General features: G+C 36.9%; 1 protein-coding gene across 4 annotated transcripts; it reads left to right on the top strand.

Moving 5' to 3' along the window:
* Positions 1-2,402: 2,402 nt before the first annotated feature.
* Positions 2,403-11,040, top strand: LOC103700943 (uncharacterized). Of its 4 annotated transcripts, none has more exons than XM_008782843.5 (5): positions 2,403-2,469; positions 3,854-4,222; positions 6,110-6,214; positions 6,317-6,364; positions 10,410-11,040. In XM_008782843.5, the coding sequence occupies exons 2-5, from the start codon at positions 3,956-3,958 to the stop codon at positions 10,647-10,649; spliced, it is 660 nt and encodes a 219-aa protein (XP_008781065.3). In that variant the 5' UTR covers positions 2,403-2,469; positions 3,854-3,955; the 3' UTR covers positions 10,650-11,040. The 4 variants fall into 4 exon arrangements, with proteins under 4 accessions (XP_008781065.3, XP_008781066.3, XP_008781067.3 ...); XM_008782844.5 differs by having other exon boundaries at positions 2,411-2,469; positions 3,851-4,222; XM_008782845.5 differs by having other exon boundaries at positions 2,468-2,718.
* Positions 11,041-16,897: the final 5,857 nt, after the last annotated feature.

Raw genomic sequence — 16,897 nt, 5'->3', positions numbered from 1 at the left:
ATTTCTCTTATTTAGAAAGATAGAATAAACATTGAAACAACTTTTTAAAGGGTCAATTTGAAATTATAATTTTCCAAATTTTAACCTGAGAATAGGTTAGATTGGTAAACAAGTTATAAATTAATAAAGATGTTATAGAATCAAGTTTCATGCTCACAATCCAATGAAGTTTGGAATTTGCTGACTACACATGCCACCTTCTCACTTGTAGATGTTTTATGTTAAACATCATTTTTCCATTTCGTGTTAAGACTTTTCTTATAGATTCTTGTAGCAAATTTTTCTAAGTATGCGAATCATTTGTAATTTAGGAAATCATTGTAAGCTCCTTTAGGTTAAGTATAATGAGCAATGCTGGTATAACTTAGATATCTTGCTTGAAAAATTAGAATATAGATGTGGTAATTTTATGTTATATTTTTTTATTTCTTATCACAGTAAATATTGCAATATATGAGTATAATAAAAAACCATTATAGTTACTAAAGTGGATTTTAATTACTAAATTACGTTTGAAATTTTTTAGAGAATGGAGTATCCATAATTATCTCCACAATGTAAAAATCATGAGCGCAAATCATTTATTATATATCTGCAAAAAACACAAATCACACCCATCTATCTAAAAAATACAGTGCCATTTAAGTTGTGTGCAATTTTTCACTTACACACATCTATAAAACATTCTGTAAGGGCTTGAAGTGACCCCTAAAAAATAATGAGGAAAAGAAAAAGATATAAGAAAGGCAAAAACAGCGAGAAAACAAAAGCAAAAGAAACATCACCATAAATATCAATTTCTAGAAAACTCTTCCTCTTCCTTTCTCTCTCCGTGGGACTGATTTATTGTGCAATCTCTAAACTTTTTTTCAAAGCTAGCCATCATTGTTTTTTTTCTATGGTTCTCTTTAATATCCTATGTTGATCTCACTCCTTACAACCTGGGAAAACCTGATTTTTTAAGGAAAAAAGAAAATATCATTTATATGTCTTCTGCTTTTTGACAAGTTAAAGGTGAGCATTTTAGTCGTTCCTCTCAAATTTTTTTGCATGTAAATCGTTTCTGATTAGATTTATTAGATATGGTCACCTTGATCTCTTAGTAGTTTTGCATATATGCCTTCAATGCCTGGTCTGGTAGAACTAATCTTTAATTTAACATCACATAATAATTTTTGTCACGCCCCCGCCTCTGCAAGGCACGTGAGGCACCTAGTGCCCACGTGGGGGCCACATGAGGGGGGAACACGGGGCTCCCCTGCCAGATATTGTCCGGTTCTGGGGCTTCACGCAAGCGTCCTTCACCCCTCCCCGATTTTGTTTTCCACCCAAAACGCGTCTGCAGAATTAGGAGACACCCACCTCATATGCACAGGCTCTAGAACGAGTCTTTCCGATGTGGGACTATTGGGCCTCACACCCTTCCCACCATCGGACAAGAGCCGTCCTCGGCTCTGATACCAAATGTCACGCCCCCGCCTCTGCGAGGCACGTGAGGCACCTAGTGCCCACGTGGGGGCCACATGAGGAGGGAACACGGGGCTCCCCTGCCAGATATTGTCCGGTTCTGGGGCTTCACGCAAGCGTCCTTCACCCCTCCCCGATTTTGTTTTCCACCCAAAACGCGTCTGCAGGATTAGGAGACACCCGCCTCATATGCCCAGGCTCTAGAACGAGTCTTTCCGATGTGGGACTATTGGGCCTCACAATTTTCTTCTTCATTTGACTAGTTTTTGGTTGACACTATTTTACGCATACCAATATTAATTCTTTTCTATAGTATTAAAGAATTAATAATAATTCAGTATGGGGGGGGCTCATGGCACTTAAAATATTTTTTTTTTCTTAGCAAAAGAGGAAGGGGGGAGGAAGAGGAAGGGGGCATAGCAGCCCTACTCTGCTAGAAGAATGTTTGATGTAGGCAAAACTGACCGTATGTTGGGCATGCCGGTCGTTTTTACTCATACCTTCCTCACTCGTAGGCCCGGCTCGGTTACTCCTCTGGGCTTCGGCATAATCCCTCCATATAAGTACGTTACATCCGGCACCACCGAGGCTATCAACGAATCAATAAGCTCTGCCACCCCACGTGTCTAAGCGGGGAGCATGCGGTCTCCACATTTAATTGACACCCGCGTGTTTCGATCTCGAACCACATGGATGGAAGTAAAGGCCCAGTTTTACTGGGCTACCATCTCAGTGGCACTTAAAATAAATTTTGATTGCATGTATTTGTGCATAAAATATTTTTTTTATAAAGTTCTAAAATGATATCTAAAAATACTTATATATATATATATATATATATATATATATATATATATATATATATATATATATATATATATATATATATATATATATATATATATATATATATATATATATATATATATATATATATAAAGAGAGAGAGAGCAAAGAGTAGGAAGAAAAGAAAGGAATCATCACAACAGACTTGACTCCCAGGTATGTTTGAACTCTTCCTCTATCTCTATCTAGTCTTCTGCCCTTGATCTCTCTTCTGCAATCCTGTGCTGTTTGAAAGAGACCCGTCACTATTTTCTATCCCCGTTCTTTCTATTTCGCACCCTTTCATCCGTCAGGGCGAGCTCCGATCTCGTCCATCGTCACCTAAGACAACTAATTTTTCGAAAAAAGAGAAAAGATCGTTTTTTGGCTGGTTTTTTGTTTTCTCTGTCTTTTAAACGGTTAAAGGTGAGAACTTTGATGGTTTGGTTGATGAATTGGTGCTGAAAGTTCTGTCAAAATACCTTTTCTTGGTCCTGGTTTTTGTGTTTTGTGATCTTTGATTGTATTTACTAGGTTTATTCCTGTCAGATCCCTTTGATGGCTGTAATCTTTGATTTTTTGGAATTTCTTGTTCTTTCCATGAATCACTTCACGTGCCCAGGCTCATATTTGGAATAGATTTCCACCAATTGTTAGAGTAACTAAAAGGTGTTAATTTTCATTATTTTTTATTGTTTTCTGATCTCCGGTTAGTCTTTAGTGACCACGTCTAATTTTATTTGATGCCAATTTTTTGATCGGGTTGTTGGGGCTTTTGATCATTGAGAGAATTCATTGCCAAGATCAGTGGATCCCCACTTTTATCTAACTGGTTGTTCATCCATTAATGGAAGACTAGAAGACTAGTTGGTAATACATTCATGGAATTTAATCTTCAGTTATGAATTTTGTAAATCGAATGCGGGCTTTGGATGGCCCAATTTATCGAATACCTGTGATGCCTAGTTTCTGTTAGTTGAATTAGTGTTGATCTCCTTTATGTTATTTCATTTTTCTTGTTGGAATTTCCTCTTGATGAGCTGCTCCTGTCTTTCTGTTTCAAGTTTTTTGGCTTCTGTCTTTATTGTTTATGATCTGTCTTAAAATTACTGCAAGAACGGTATGTTTCCTTATATTTGCCACAAATATTTGCTGAGGTGGCACTTCTTCACTTCTATTTTTGGTTATTTTTGTTGGCATCTGCTATTTGGTTGCAATGTGGAGGTGCAATTATTAATTTAAGAGTATCTTGTCATTCACATGATTTGGTTCTGGACTAATTTCTGAGTCTTTATTATCTTTTCCATCTAAATTCTATTTATTTATCTTCGGTGATTTTAGGTTTATTTGTGATGATTTGTTTTAATGGGTTTGTCTTGAGCTCCTTGTAAATTTTTTGCTTGATTGCTGCATATGTGATTAGTTACAAGTAATCTGAGTTAGTAGCAACAATTTCTGTTTTCCATTAATGGATGCATCTAATGTATACTTTATCTGGCTTGATTTGTTTCTTCATTACTGTACTTGAATTAACTCTCTATTATTTTCTTATCTGAAGCAGGTCGTAGAGCAGTCAACTACATTTGGTTGCTGCTACAAAGAGAGCATATATTATTGAACAGATTAAGGATTCATTGGTTTAGTATATCTGAAATTACAATAAATGGGTTCCGAAGGGCCTTCAGTGATAACTGTTCATATTACGGGATTCAAAAAATTTCATGGGGTTTCTGAGAATCCAACAGAAAAAATTGTCAGGAATCTGAAAGAATTTATGGAAAAGAAAGGACTGCCAAAAGGCCTTGTTCTTGGGAACTGCAAGGTTCTCGAGACTGCTGGACAGGGGACACTTGGTCCACTTTATAAACTATTGGAGTCTTCTGTGACTGGACAAGACCATGAATCGTCAAATGTGGGGCAAGTCATTTGGGTCAGTTGTTCATATTCTCTCTCTCACACTTCCTCCCTCTCTTTTTCACTTCTAGCATCAATTATCATGTGATATGGTGACTATTTTAGAAAGCAAGAAATCTTATTACACATTTGTCTAAGATTAACCAAAGAAGCATACAAGGATAATAACCATCCAGCTGTTAAATCATGACAGAGAATTCTGTCTGTATAGCCCTCTCATGTTTTTAACTGTTCCAAGTTCCAAGTAACTGATTTTGCAGCATTTACATAATTAATATGTTGGACATCATTTTTCTTTGTAAGGATCCATATTAATGTATTGAATCATACTTTAGATGAAAAAACAAGGTACTCTGAAGATTATGCACCATAGGAGTCTAATTCCAGGACGCTTTCAAATTTGAGTGGATCTGTTAACATCTTTCTATTTCTATTGTTCTTGGGGAACAAATCCTGTTACCCTTCCATATCTTACCTTTTGATCTCTGATTTTATAACGAGATGACACTGGCAAATATGACAACTTAGCTTGCATATAATATTGTTACAGTTTAGAGCCATCAGACAAGCTTCACTTCAATTCTATTTTAAAAGATCTACATAATGCATTTAATCTAGATTTCATTGCCAGATAGCTTCTATAAGATCCCCAAATTTCAGAGTGAATGCTCACTTAACCTGATTCTTAAACTTGACATGTTGGCTTCTATTATATCAGTAAGTAAGAAGGTGTTATTTCCTTTATTAGTAGGGGCGTAAATGAGACAAACTTGAGCTGAGCTCAGCCTGGCTCTAACATGTCTCATTTTATAATTGAGCAAAGCTCTAGCTGCTCACGAACAACTTGTTTAAGAGATCTAGTGAGAGTTTATAACTTTTTTTATTCTTTCATTTATATAGTTTGGAGTGATAATCCTGATTATATATTAATTTTATAGTTGAAATGCATTCTGTTCCACATAACCTATGTTAATTTATTATAAATAAGTATAAATATAATAATTTGTATAGATAATAATAATTGATATATATATATATTATATAATATATAAATTACTTGTATATTCATGTTTCGAGCTAATCTGAGCCATGTTCAAGCAAGCTAAGCCTGCTCTGCCATTGCATGTTTTCTGACTGAGTGAACCAAAGAAAGCCAGCTTGCAAATAGCTCTCTAGTTTGACTCTTGAAGCTATCAGGAGTCAAACTACATCAGGAGTGGACACACCAGGCCAGACCTACATCCTATTGCCTGTGATGTATGCCACCTTTTGGAGGGGCTCGACTCCTTCGGGGTCACACATGTACTTCGGGAGTCAAACAGTGCGGCTGACTGGATCGCCTCCTTTGCAACACATCATACTGGAGTTTTTGTATGGGAGGGCACCGCCCCCATTCCGCAGGGCCTAGCCTGCATTTTGTAATGTGATTGCTCGAGGCGTACTCAGTAGTGAGATGCTGGTTTACCCAAAAAAAAAAAAGCTTTCATTTATTGTTATCAACATGTTAAGATAACTGGAGCCGCACCTTGGGACATATGATTCCCACTCTAATTGATGAGTGTGGTTAAAGTTGCTCCCACTCTAATTGATGAGTGTGGTTAAAGTTGCTGCAAAACTCATAACAATTTTTATTTAATACATCATTTGATGGTTGATAATGTAATATAATTCTTTATTTATGTGATGTCAATCAACTCACTGTTTCCAATCAGTCACTGGTCATTCACATCTTGTTATCTATGTTGTTCCTTTCCATATCACATAGTTGTTTTTTTCTGCTTTGTCCTCCTGCAGCTATCTTTGGGAACTTGATTGTTGCTTATTTTTCACATGGTTTCCTACTCTCTATTCCAATCCATTTCTTTCATGCATGTTTTCCTATCTCGATTTTTTGTTTCACCAGATCCATTTTGGAGTCAATAGTGGTGCAACAAAGTTTGCCATTGAGAATCAAGCATTCAATGAGGCTACATTTCGTTGTCCCGACGAGCTAGGATGGAAACCTCAGGTTAAATATGCATTACAATGCTGTTTGGTTATCATTAGCTTCTTTATTAATTTTATATATTTTAGGTTCTTTGATAATAATTTTGCTTTATTTGTATTGCAGAGGCTCCCTATTGTACCTTCTGATGGAAGCATCTCACGAACACGTGAGGTATGCTTATTTGATGGTACTTATATTATTCCTTTTGTGTTGACAAGTTTTGGCGGAACCTAGGTCATACTGTCATGTCATAGACAATTTATTTTCACAATAATTTTCTGCTGGTCTTTTTCTGATACACATATAGTCATTTAGAGGCTTCCAGATTGCCTATCATATTGTATCATGATAGATGAATGGGAAATGTACAAAAAAAAATGTTCTGTCAAACTTGTGGTCATTGAATTTCCTTTGACAGAAGTTCTGCAGCAATTATTTATCATTGTTTTTGCCAGCACTTACTTTTTTTTCAAAGCTTTTATTATTGTCTTGTAAGTATACGTAGTCATTGATGCAGCCTTCTCATATGTTGTAGCGAAATGAGCTTGTGTCTTGAGGATCCTGCAGCTCTTCATTGCCCATATTCTTGAGAACTAGGATGCCCAACCGAAATTGGGTGAGGGCAGGATTGGAACCCATGTTTCAAACCCATGTCACTGGCATAAACAATTGGTGACCTTACCAACTCTGCCAGTTGTCACCCTCACGTCATACTTCATATTAGCATGGTCTTTATCTCAATGGTTCTACAAGATTAATGCTCTGTTGGATGGTTTAGTTGAGTAGTAAAAAGCTTTGGATGAGGTAATGGGTCTGTATCTAGGAATTCATGAAAACCTTTGCCCCACTTTGCTGAGATAAACTATTTTTGACCAGCTTGTTGCCATGACCATCATACAGTTCTTCTTGCTTTAATGCTGAAGCAAAGAATGACATGTTTTTAATATGAAGACGTTGTAGTTACTAAATAGCCTATATACTGTCACTCATCCCCTTCTTGCTTTAATGCTGAAGCAAAGAATGACCAGCTTGTTTCAAGTCTCATACAGACTCCTTGTTTCTTCTTTACATGTAATTTTTTCTGATTCTGGCAAATTATTTTGTGCATAGTAACATGCCATGAGCACTCCTCGTATCCATTGCCACACTTTTTATTCTTTATTGTGGATGACAAGATCATTATCTATGAGTACATTGGATAAAGTTCAAGAAGCCAGATCTTTACTTTACTATATGTCTAGACCTTTATGTTACCGATGTCTCCTGTTGTTATTGTGCAAGATATATAGCTGATCTATTGTCATGTGCCTTTATAATAGTCACTCAGATCCTTGATATGATCATGGAGCTTCTGTAAAACTTTGGTAGGTTGGGGTGAGTTGCTCTGTGATCCTGCTCATAATATATATTTGTTTGTAGTGTGTCTTACCATCTCCTGGTTATATATGAGCAGTCCTGTGGCCTGTATCATTATTCTGTGCTGCATTCATTATCTTCTGAAACTTGATATTATTATGGATGCATCATTTTGCCATCTGTTTTCCACTTTTTATTCTGGCGTATTATATTATTGCGTGATTGGGTTGGTGATGTCCCCATCGTCTCTATGTTTTCTTCGGAGATTCACTTCTCTCTTGAGAAGTTATGAACGGGATTATTTAGTTTTTTGTGTGTTAAGATGGAGTATTATTGCCATGGTGATACTGCTCCAAACTTGCTGTTTTTCATGCCTAAAGTACTTAGTTAGGTTTTCCTAATACAACTCCAAACCACCTTACTTTGTGACAGCTAAGAAGCTTATCTGAAAATGTGCAAGTCATCATATGCCCCCAGTTGCAACTTGTTGACATTTCATTCTCAGAAGTCCATGATCTAAATTTTGTAAACGTAATTAAATCAAATAGGTATGTAAGGAAGGCAATGTACTTTTTGAAGCATCTTGTAAAACATAGACATTATAGCCACAAAGAGAAAATTAATCAAGTTAGTTATTTCTTTTCTTTATTTTAGAAGACTTTACATTTTTAATCAATATTAAACTATCAGTTAAATATACACTATGTGGGCTTGTTCCAAAAACTTGATATCTTGCTTGTGTTAAGCTAAATTGTCCAACTTGTCTTGAATTCCATGTCTCAATCCATGTCTATGTAACATTGTGAAGATATATGGATTTAATACTATCTTTGTGATATGATTCCCCCTAAACTTCCCTATAAAAGATACCCATTTTTCTTCTTGACTATGAAGTAATCCAGAAGGATCATGAGACTCGATGTGGCGTACTTTGGCCACTACGAGTATTGCTGGATAAGGTCCAAGAGCAAAATCCGCCACATCGAAAAGCTGAATCATGTGCCAAACTTCTGGAAGCTATAACTTGGCCATATATTAAGATGATTTCTTTGTAAATCAGGTACCTTTTGAGGTCTGCGATGTAGTGCCTCTTCTTAAAGGTGCGGCGCAACTAGCGATTAGGGCCCAATTTCATCATTTGGGCCCAGAAACGAGCTAGTCAAATCAATTTTTTTTTTCGAAAAATACTTTGATCGGACGTATCTCCTAATCCAGAAAGAATTAGGTGGAGCGACAGAAAACAAAGTCGATGTAGGAGTCGAAATCTACTTCAGATTTTAGCTTTTCTGTATTTATTTCTATTGGTTATGTCTATTTTGGAAAAGCTGATACTGTTGGAACTAGAGAAGAATCTGATCCGAATTGTACAAGAGTTTGACTCATGGTCGGCCGTACCGGTCCGTACCGGCCGGTACAGGCCAGTACGTACCGGTTCGGCCTGAGACCGGTACCGGATCAGCGTGGAATCCGGTACCGGTAGTTTATTGTTGAAGAACCGATACGGGACTAGTTCGGACCGGTACGGGCCGCCATCGATACGCTGACTGGTATCGGTACGGCGAACCTTGGTTTGACCTCACTATTGTGAATAGAGGTTGTCTTTCAGTTTATTCCCGTACCGGTCCGGGCCGCCATCGGTACGCCGACTGGTACCGGTACGACGGATTTTGGTTTGACCTCACTATTATGAATAGAGGTTGTCTTTCAGTTTAAGCATCAATAAAAAAGGGAAAAATTTCACTTTTCTATAATTTTTGAGAGATTCGAGTTGAGCGGGTTGAGAGAATTCTTCCTTCTCTCCGGTTGGATCTTGAAGACATTTATCTAAGAGTCAACAGATATAATATTATCATAAAAAAAATGAGTAATATCAACAATGACTCTCGGACATTTATGGAATGCTTGGTTTAGGTGATTAGCTGATGCTAGTACTATGTTTGAACAAAAAAGAGAAATGGTTTATCAGAGTTTGTTTGGAAGTTCATTCAAGAAGGTTGAACCAAAAAGCTGTGGGTAGGACTGCATCATCAATTCATGAAAAGAGCATTAAGAAAGTCATGGATTATAGAATTATGAAGGCTCGAACTTTGCAACACAACCATTTGATGTTAAGGTCAGAATATTTATAAGGTTTACTACCTTTGTGCAAATTTATCATGCATCAAGAAGTGTAATATGCAGTCACATCATTGATATATGGTTTCATTTAATTTCAGTTGTCAGAAAAGACATTTTCTCTATGTGGATAGCTTCATCCTACGTTATTCTGCAGAAACGAGTTTGAATCATGCAAGAGATGGAATATCAACTTTAATGTGAGATATTTGATAATTCTGTTGTTTCTAGATTATCTGAGGTACATAGCTTCTAGAAGTTGAACACATTGGTTTTTCATCTGCATTTCTGAACTTGAGGCTAGGCATATCAGAAGTCACATGTCTACTTCACTACTAGTCAACTTGTCCACTAATTATCTTATTTACAGGAATATTTATTCATAAAAACCAAGAGATTCATTTAATGGAAAGATCAGTCCCTTTCACATTATGGTTTTCAAAGTTCCTTTCCCTATTTTTTCATGGCCGAATCTAACATTATGCCAAAAGGCTCAGTTTTCACCTGCTCATGTTACTGAAGATGGGTAATCTACAGATTCTGTTTCTTCATGTCATTTTGCTTTGTTTCAGTGTGCATCATCCAATTCAAAAATATATATGATAACATATTTATCTTCTGATACATTTTTTTGTCACTATTTTTACTATTGTGGTTTGAAGCTTATACCATAGAAATCCTTACTTTTTCAGTTTCACATATATTTCTATCTTTAAGAGGGTTTCCTTTTTCTTGATAATTACAGACTTCTCTCCCTGTTAATGAAATTGTCGATGGCTTAGCCAAGTTGGGATATGATGTAATGCCTTCGGATGATGCTGGTCGATTTGTATGCAATTATGTCTACTATCATTCTCTCCGGTTCACAGAGCAACACAGAATCAAATCTCTCTTTGTACATGTTCCTCTCTTCTTGACAATTGATGAAGAAACCCAGATGCAATTTGCTGCTTCCCTTCTGGAGATACTTGCATCCTTGCACTAATACTTCTCTTGGGTTTTATGAAGGTCCCCCTGTATAAGTGTCTTTTCCATTTGGACCTTCAACATTTCATGCTGTCAGGTATCATAGAATAAGAAAAGACATTTGTTTGGTAGTCCAAATCTTTGTGTCTGGAAGGTACAACAGACATGATATCATCAGCCTGGTGGGGCAATTTATTCACCAGAAATCCATTGGAGAAGTTCATATGTTTGTGACTTTTCCATGTATGTGCATAAAGATGGCTGATAAAATTCATGTATGCTTCAAGGGATGTAAAGCAATGCTTGCGTGTGTGTATTTTGGTTAGATCTTTCTTGCAAGGCATGTATCTTGAGAGAATTCTATATATTTTCTTAATAAATTTTGAGAAAACTTTTGCCATTTATCTAAATTACTCTTTTGTTACTTTATAAATTTACCAATAGTTTTATTTTATATTTGTTGTATTACCGTGGGTGTAATTATTGTGAGGACCTGTGCAGGTGTGTATTTAGTCCCACATTGGTTATTCGTTGGGTAGATCTTCGGTACTTATATAAGATCAATGAGCCCAAATAATACCTTCCAGCTAGCCTTTTTGGATAAGGTCCTGAGTTGTTACAAATGGTATCAGAGTGGACTCAGCCCATAACCCATGTGGACTAAGAGACACTGCAGTATAGATCTATTAGGACTGATCGCGGGCCGATCGTGGTGTTTGCGATTAAATTTAAATGGATTTAAACTCTTAGCCTGACGAGAACGTCACGGCTTAAACAGGGGGAGTATGTGAGGACTCGTGCGGACGTGTGTTTAGTCCTTATTGATTATTCACTAGATAGATCTTGGGTACTTATACATAATCAACGAATTCAAATAATACCTTCCAGCTAGCTTTGTTTTGGGATGAGATTTTGAGTTGTTATAAATGGTATTAGAGCAGACCCAGTTCATAACCTATGTGGACTAGGGAACACTGCAACACGGATCATTTGGGGTTGACCACGGACCGATCGTGGTGCTTATGATGAGATTTGAATGGATTTGAACTTTTAGCCTGACGAGGACGTCATGACTTAAACGGGGGGAGTATATGAGGACCCATGAGGACGTGTGTTTAGTCCTACATTGGTTATTCGCTGGATAAATCTTGGGTACTTATACAGGATCAAAGAATCCAAATAATAACTTCCGGCTAGTCTTTTTAGGTGAGGTTCTGAGTTGTTATAATTATAGTTAGCATGAAGTTATGAGATGGCTGATGAAATTCATGTAAGCTTCAACGGATGTAAAGCAATGCTTGTGTTTATGTATTTTGTTTAGATCTCCCTTGCAAGATATGTATCTTGAGAGAATTCTATATATTGATCTAATAAATTTGGAGAAAACTTTTGCCATTTATCTGAATTACTCTCCTGTTACTTTGCAATTTTACCGATAGTTTTATTTTATATTTGTCTGGTTTTCCTTTGGGTGTAGTTATAGTTGGCATGAAGTTCTCTGCTGCGGATCATGCCCACCTTGTCCAGTATCATCTATTTTGGTTTATATTAATGCTTTGTGGTGATAGATGCTTATTTTTCTTATAATAGCATGACAAACTGAGTAGCATTATCACTTTGTGTTCTGAATTTTTTAATAATTCTTGGTGAATTCCTACCAAAAAATTTGTTTGTGATTGCATTAGAATATGCCATACCGTTATATGAAATTGTGCACATTGTAGTAAGCAGAACTGCTGTTCTGCTTGGCTTATGCTTCAATGAAAGCAAACCTGCTATTCTCAGACTCCTGTAACACCTAAGCCTTGCCCACCCTAATTACGGTTCCAGCTCCCCACCTTGTTCAGACTGAAATGTCATCAAATTTCGTTCATTTTTTTTAGTTGTTCAATAAACAAATTTCACATTAAATCATCAAACAGTTCTTTTGCCATATCTGGGATACTATCTGAAGTGACCTTATTTTTCGGGCTAGGTGAGTGCGCAAAACTTTGTTTCAATTGCTTGAGATGCACGTGAACTCAAGAATATAGTGAAGATCACTAATGAATACTGGCATCATTTGTTTTAAATGAGGAAGCTGGGTATTTTTGGTACCCACAGGTTAGATTTGGTATTAGCTTTTAAATGTGCCAGAGGGGTTAAAGGCTAAAGAACATAAGCGCAGCCTGCATGGAATCATCCTTGGAAATTCTCCATAGCTCTCAATGGTTCCAAGGGTTCAAGATTTGCTGCTGTCTTTTTTTTTTAATATCTTTGTCTGCAAGCTGATTAGCTGTGATATTCACTTTTATAGCTCTCAATGGTTCCAAGGGTTCAAGATTTGCTGTGCCTTTTTTTTTAATATCTTTGTATGCAAGCTGATTAGCTGTGAAATTCACTTTTTACCAAATTTATATAGTTTCTGAGCATAAGACCCTAAGACTTGATGGAGGTCATATGATCTTCCACATGGAAGGCATGGTCACTTTATTAGATACACTTGTTTTGGTCCTCAGGGAGAAGATTAACAGTTCAGCCTTCATCACAAACTAACTTGATTACTAGAAAGTGACAATATTGTTGCCATCAGATTCAAAATTTTAATGGCATCCACCCAGATGGAGTCTTCTTACTCATGGTAGGACACATTATCTAAATTTATTGGACCGAAAATGAACTCTCATCTCTATGCAGTGGCAGGTCTAGCATCTATTGAACTGGAAATCCTTACAGAATAGTACTGCAATTGTGCTGTATTTTGATCAAGAAAAATGTTTTGCTCAATAGATAAACGATAGAAGAACAGTAATCAGTTATAAGCAACCTGGCATCTATTCCTGCCCTCACCTGAATATTAAAAAAAAAAGAAAAAAAAATATAATCTTTAAACTGCTTCCAGTCTGCCAGTAAACCTAACAGTGCTTGTCATGCTACTACACTCAGCTTTTGTTCCGACCTATCACTATTCGTATTAGTTTTAGAAGAGTCATTAAATTGACTGCTAGAAGCCTAAATTTTTAGGGAAAAGATCCACCGTCGGCATCCCCTGCTGCTATTATTCTGATACTATGTAGTCATAAGTGTTAAACATCTTCAAAATCAAAGTGTAAAACACTAGAAGATAGTTAAAAATTAAATAGCAATAGTCAAACAAATCTAGAATCCATCAAAGAAATCCAGTACAGTAGCAAACGACGATATGAGTTAATAAGACAAGCACCACAGTAGAGAAGAGTACTTATCAACCTTTACGTGCAGCTAACATTTCCTAGTTACTGCTGCAGGGACCAATCAAACCATTCTTACAAAATAACAAATGACAAAAATCCATGGGTGGTGGGTGGATGTTGTGCGTGTTCCAAAAGAAATGTTGTCACCTTTATGAGCTTTTGCTCTGTTGAGATTCTCATTTGTATAGCATCATCTTTATGCTATGGGATATCTTTGTGCAGCTTTACGCACCCGACATTCCCCTCCTCTTTAGAAGCAGAGAGCATCTGTAAAGCCACCTAGCAAGTTTTTAAAGCAGAAGGGAAGGCCCCTGGCTTTCTGCAGGCTTCCCCTTAGTCCGATCCATGTTCCCTAAATGGGTACTTGGTCGTTTTACTTTTGCTGTGCTGGCTTCGTTCCGTTGTGGCTGAGGTATTGTTAAATAACATAAGCACATAATTAAAGCTTTTGAGTTTTGTCGTATTGGGTGATTTGCTTTGAGAAATTTTTTTTTTTATATAGTTTGAAATTCAGACACTTGTAATATGGAAATATACACACGAAATCCTATCTTCAAACTTAGATTTGGAAAGATATAATAAAAGATGCGAAAGTTATGAAGTTAGAGAAATAAAAACAAAAAAAAAAAAGATTGAATGCTGCCCAATAAAATAAATCACACGTAACATAATGATTGCCATCAAAAATATCTTTTTATCACTTTCAGTTGTGAAATATTATCTTTATAATTTTTTCCCTACTGAAATTTTCTATGTTCAGAAACTCATGCATTCCAATTATTTTAATGCCACTCATGCTTCAGATAAAATAGTTCAAGTTGCACATATTTTGTACATTAGCTTCTGGTTTTTGTAAAAGAACTCCTATCTCCATAGGACCACCTTTTGGCTGTGGTTCAACTGTGGTCCTAGATCATCACTTTGGTTGCATGCTTTGGGTATAAAAGATTAGGCCATGCAAGGAACTTATGGGTGATGGTCCTTATGCCGTATTATAGATGCAATAATGAAGCCTTCGCACTTGGTGCGCTGAGTGGTTGAAAACACCTCTTATTTCAGGAGATGTTTCAGGTTCCCCGAGTTGCGGGGAGAGGTATAATCTCTCGGAAGGGAAGGCCTCAGCAAGCTGTTGTGCTGCTGTCAGCGTTCAGTCTACTACTGCTCAATTGGGAACAATGAAATAGAGTATCCTTCCATCTTCATTAAATTAAAAGGAGTCCTGATATAGAGTATGATAGCCTAGGAATTTTATTTCAGCATCCGATACAATGAATCATAGTTAAATGAGACTCAGGGTTCAGTCTACTACTGCTCACTTGGGAACAATGAAATAGGACGTACTGATGTTAGACCTTGGTCTGGATGGTGGTGCATCGTTCCGACTTCATTGAATTGAAAGGAGCCCTGATATAGAGTATGATAGCCTTGGAATGTTATCTCAGCATTTGATATCATGAATCTTTGTTAAATGAGACCGGCGCTAATATGTTAATATCAGTAACACTTGGAGGTCATGTTGAAATCTGGAGATGGTTTCGTAACTCACATTGGGATAAATCAAGATGCTGGTTTGTAGTTGATGGGATTGCGAATGAGTTAAAACTTAATCAAAATCTGTTCCATTTTGTCTTACAATTTTCATTTTACCTTATTATATCATGCAGTGGTGCTGATTAAAGTGTGCATTATTTTGTCTACTGGAATCTTCCTTAAAATCATCCAAAGAGAAGCAGTGGTTATAGAAAAAGCTCTGGGCAAAGGTGGCACAAATGAGAAACCCCATGTGTCAAGATGGCATTCCCCCAAAAGCCCCCAAATCTACCACCATCTTTTTATCCAAGGATGTGCAAGGAATATTTGAAGAGCCCCAGAATCCGGGGTATTATTTGAGGAGAACTCGTGCAGAGGACACATGCCCATGACCCCATTTGGCCATCCATGTTCCCACATTTGCTTCCAAAGCTTTTCAAAGAAATCTTATAAAAAAAAAAGCTTTTCAAAGCAAAGCCGCCAGACAAAGAGCACAAGAGTGCTGCAGAGAGAGAGAGAGAGAGAGAGAGAGAGAGAGAGAGAGAGAGAATCGGTGGTGGATTCTTTTGGCGTTAAGGTCGTGCACCGGCCTACGTAAGCCTCGCAGGCCCGTTTCCATGATAATTACTAGCTGCTGCGCGTGAGAGAGAGCACTACGACCATGCCGCCACGTACAAAATAGCTTTCGGTTCGTCAAAGCGTTTCAACTTTTCCCCTTTGCATCCCTCTCGCCACTCGTGAGCTAAGAAGCTATCCATTAATTACTTCTTACTCCTTTTTATATCCATCCAATAATTCATTCACAGTGCTCTTTTATTTTCTCTCTCGTGCTCATGAACTTTCCAAGGTACAAACAGAAAGCTTCTCTTTATCTCCCGCGCCCACAAACACACTAACATCTCCACTTTACTTTTCGTTTGCTAGAAAACAAGGAGGAAAGCATTTACAATTAGGTTGTATTTTTGTGTTTTTGTTATTAAATAGCAAAGTGTCAACAAAAAAATAATATTCTCACTTTCCATTTTCTCATACGTTAATGGATAACTCCAACATCTCATATATTAATATTTCAATCATCTACTATACCTCTGCTTCCAAATGATGGAAATATAAAAAGCTGGTAAGTTATCTAAACTATCATCTTACTAATATGCCATGAAGCTCATTAAAGCCTTTGAGACTCAAACCTAGTGAGGCAGATTTAAATTTGCAATCCCATATTGCCCGGTCGTCTTGACAAAGTGAATGGTCCTCTCTTGTTGCTCTCTAAGTTTTGGATACTAATTGCCACCGGAGCAGAGCATTTTCGGAGAAGCATTGCTTCGTGATCCTTTCCATCTGCAAGAGTTCTCTTGCAAAAGAAATGGCAGAAGAGAGGTCTGTATTGTGATAAACTAGCTGTGAACTTTATCAATCTTTTCCTACACTTTCCATTCAACAGTTAAGGTTTAGCAAAAGCTCTGTTCTTACTCCACTTAATAATACAAAGTTAAATTAGTAAAAGATTAAGAGATTAGCCTAATAA

The sequence above is a fragment of the Phoenix dactylifera genome, chromosome 8 (assembly GCF_051530095.1).
Source record: "Phoenix dactylifera cultivar Ajwa chromosome 8, Ajwa_hap1_PhDact_Kaust_v1.1, whole genome shotgun sequence".
In the NCBI taxonomy this organism is placed as follows: Eukaryota; Viridiplantae; Streptophyta; class Magnoliopsida; order Arecales; family Arecaceae; genus Phoenix; species Phoenix dactylifera.
Note: the sequence above shows the minus strand (reverse complement) of the source record. Positions and strands in the feature narration are given on the sequence as shown.

Bases quoted from the DNA above. Each gene is read 5' to 3' on its own strand.
- LOC103700943 (XM_008782843.5), top strand. From the start codon at position 3,956: ATGGGTTCCGAAGGGCCTTCAGTGATAACTGTTCATATTACGGGATTC. The intron at 4,223-6,109 runs GTCAGTTGTTCA...TTGTTTCACCAG, and splicing joins ATGTGGGGCAAGTCATTTGG to ATCCATTTTGGAGTCAATAG. The intron at 6,365-10,409 runs GTATGCTTATTT...TGATAATTACAG, and splicing joins GCATCTCACGAACACGTGAG to ACTTCTCTCCCTGTTAATGA.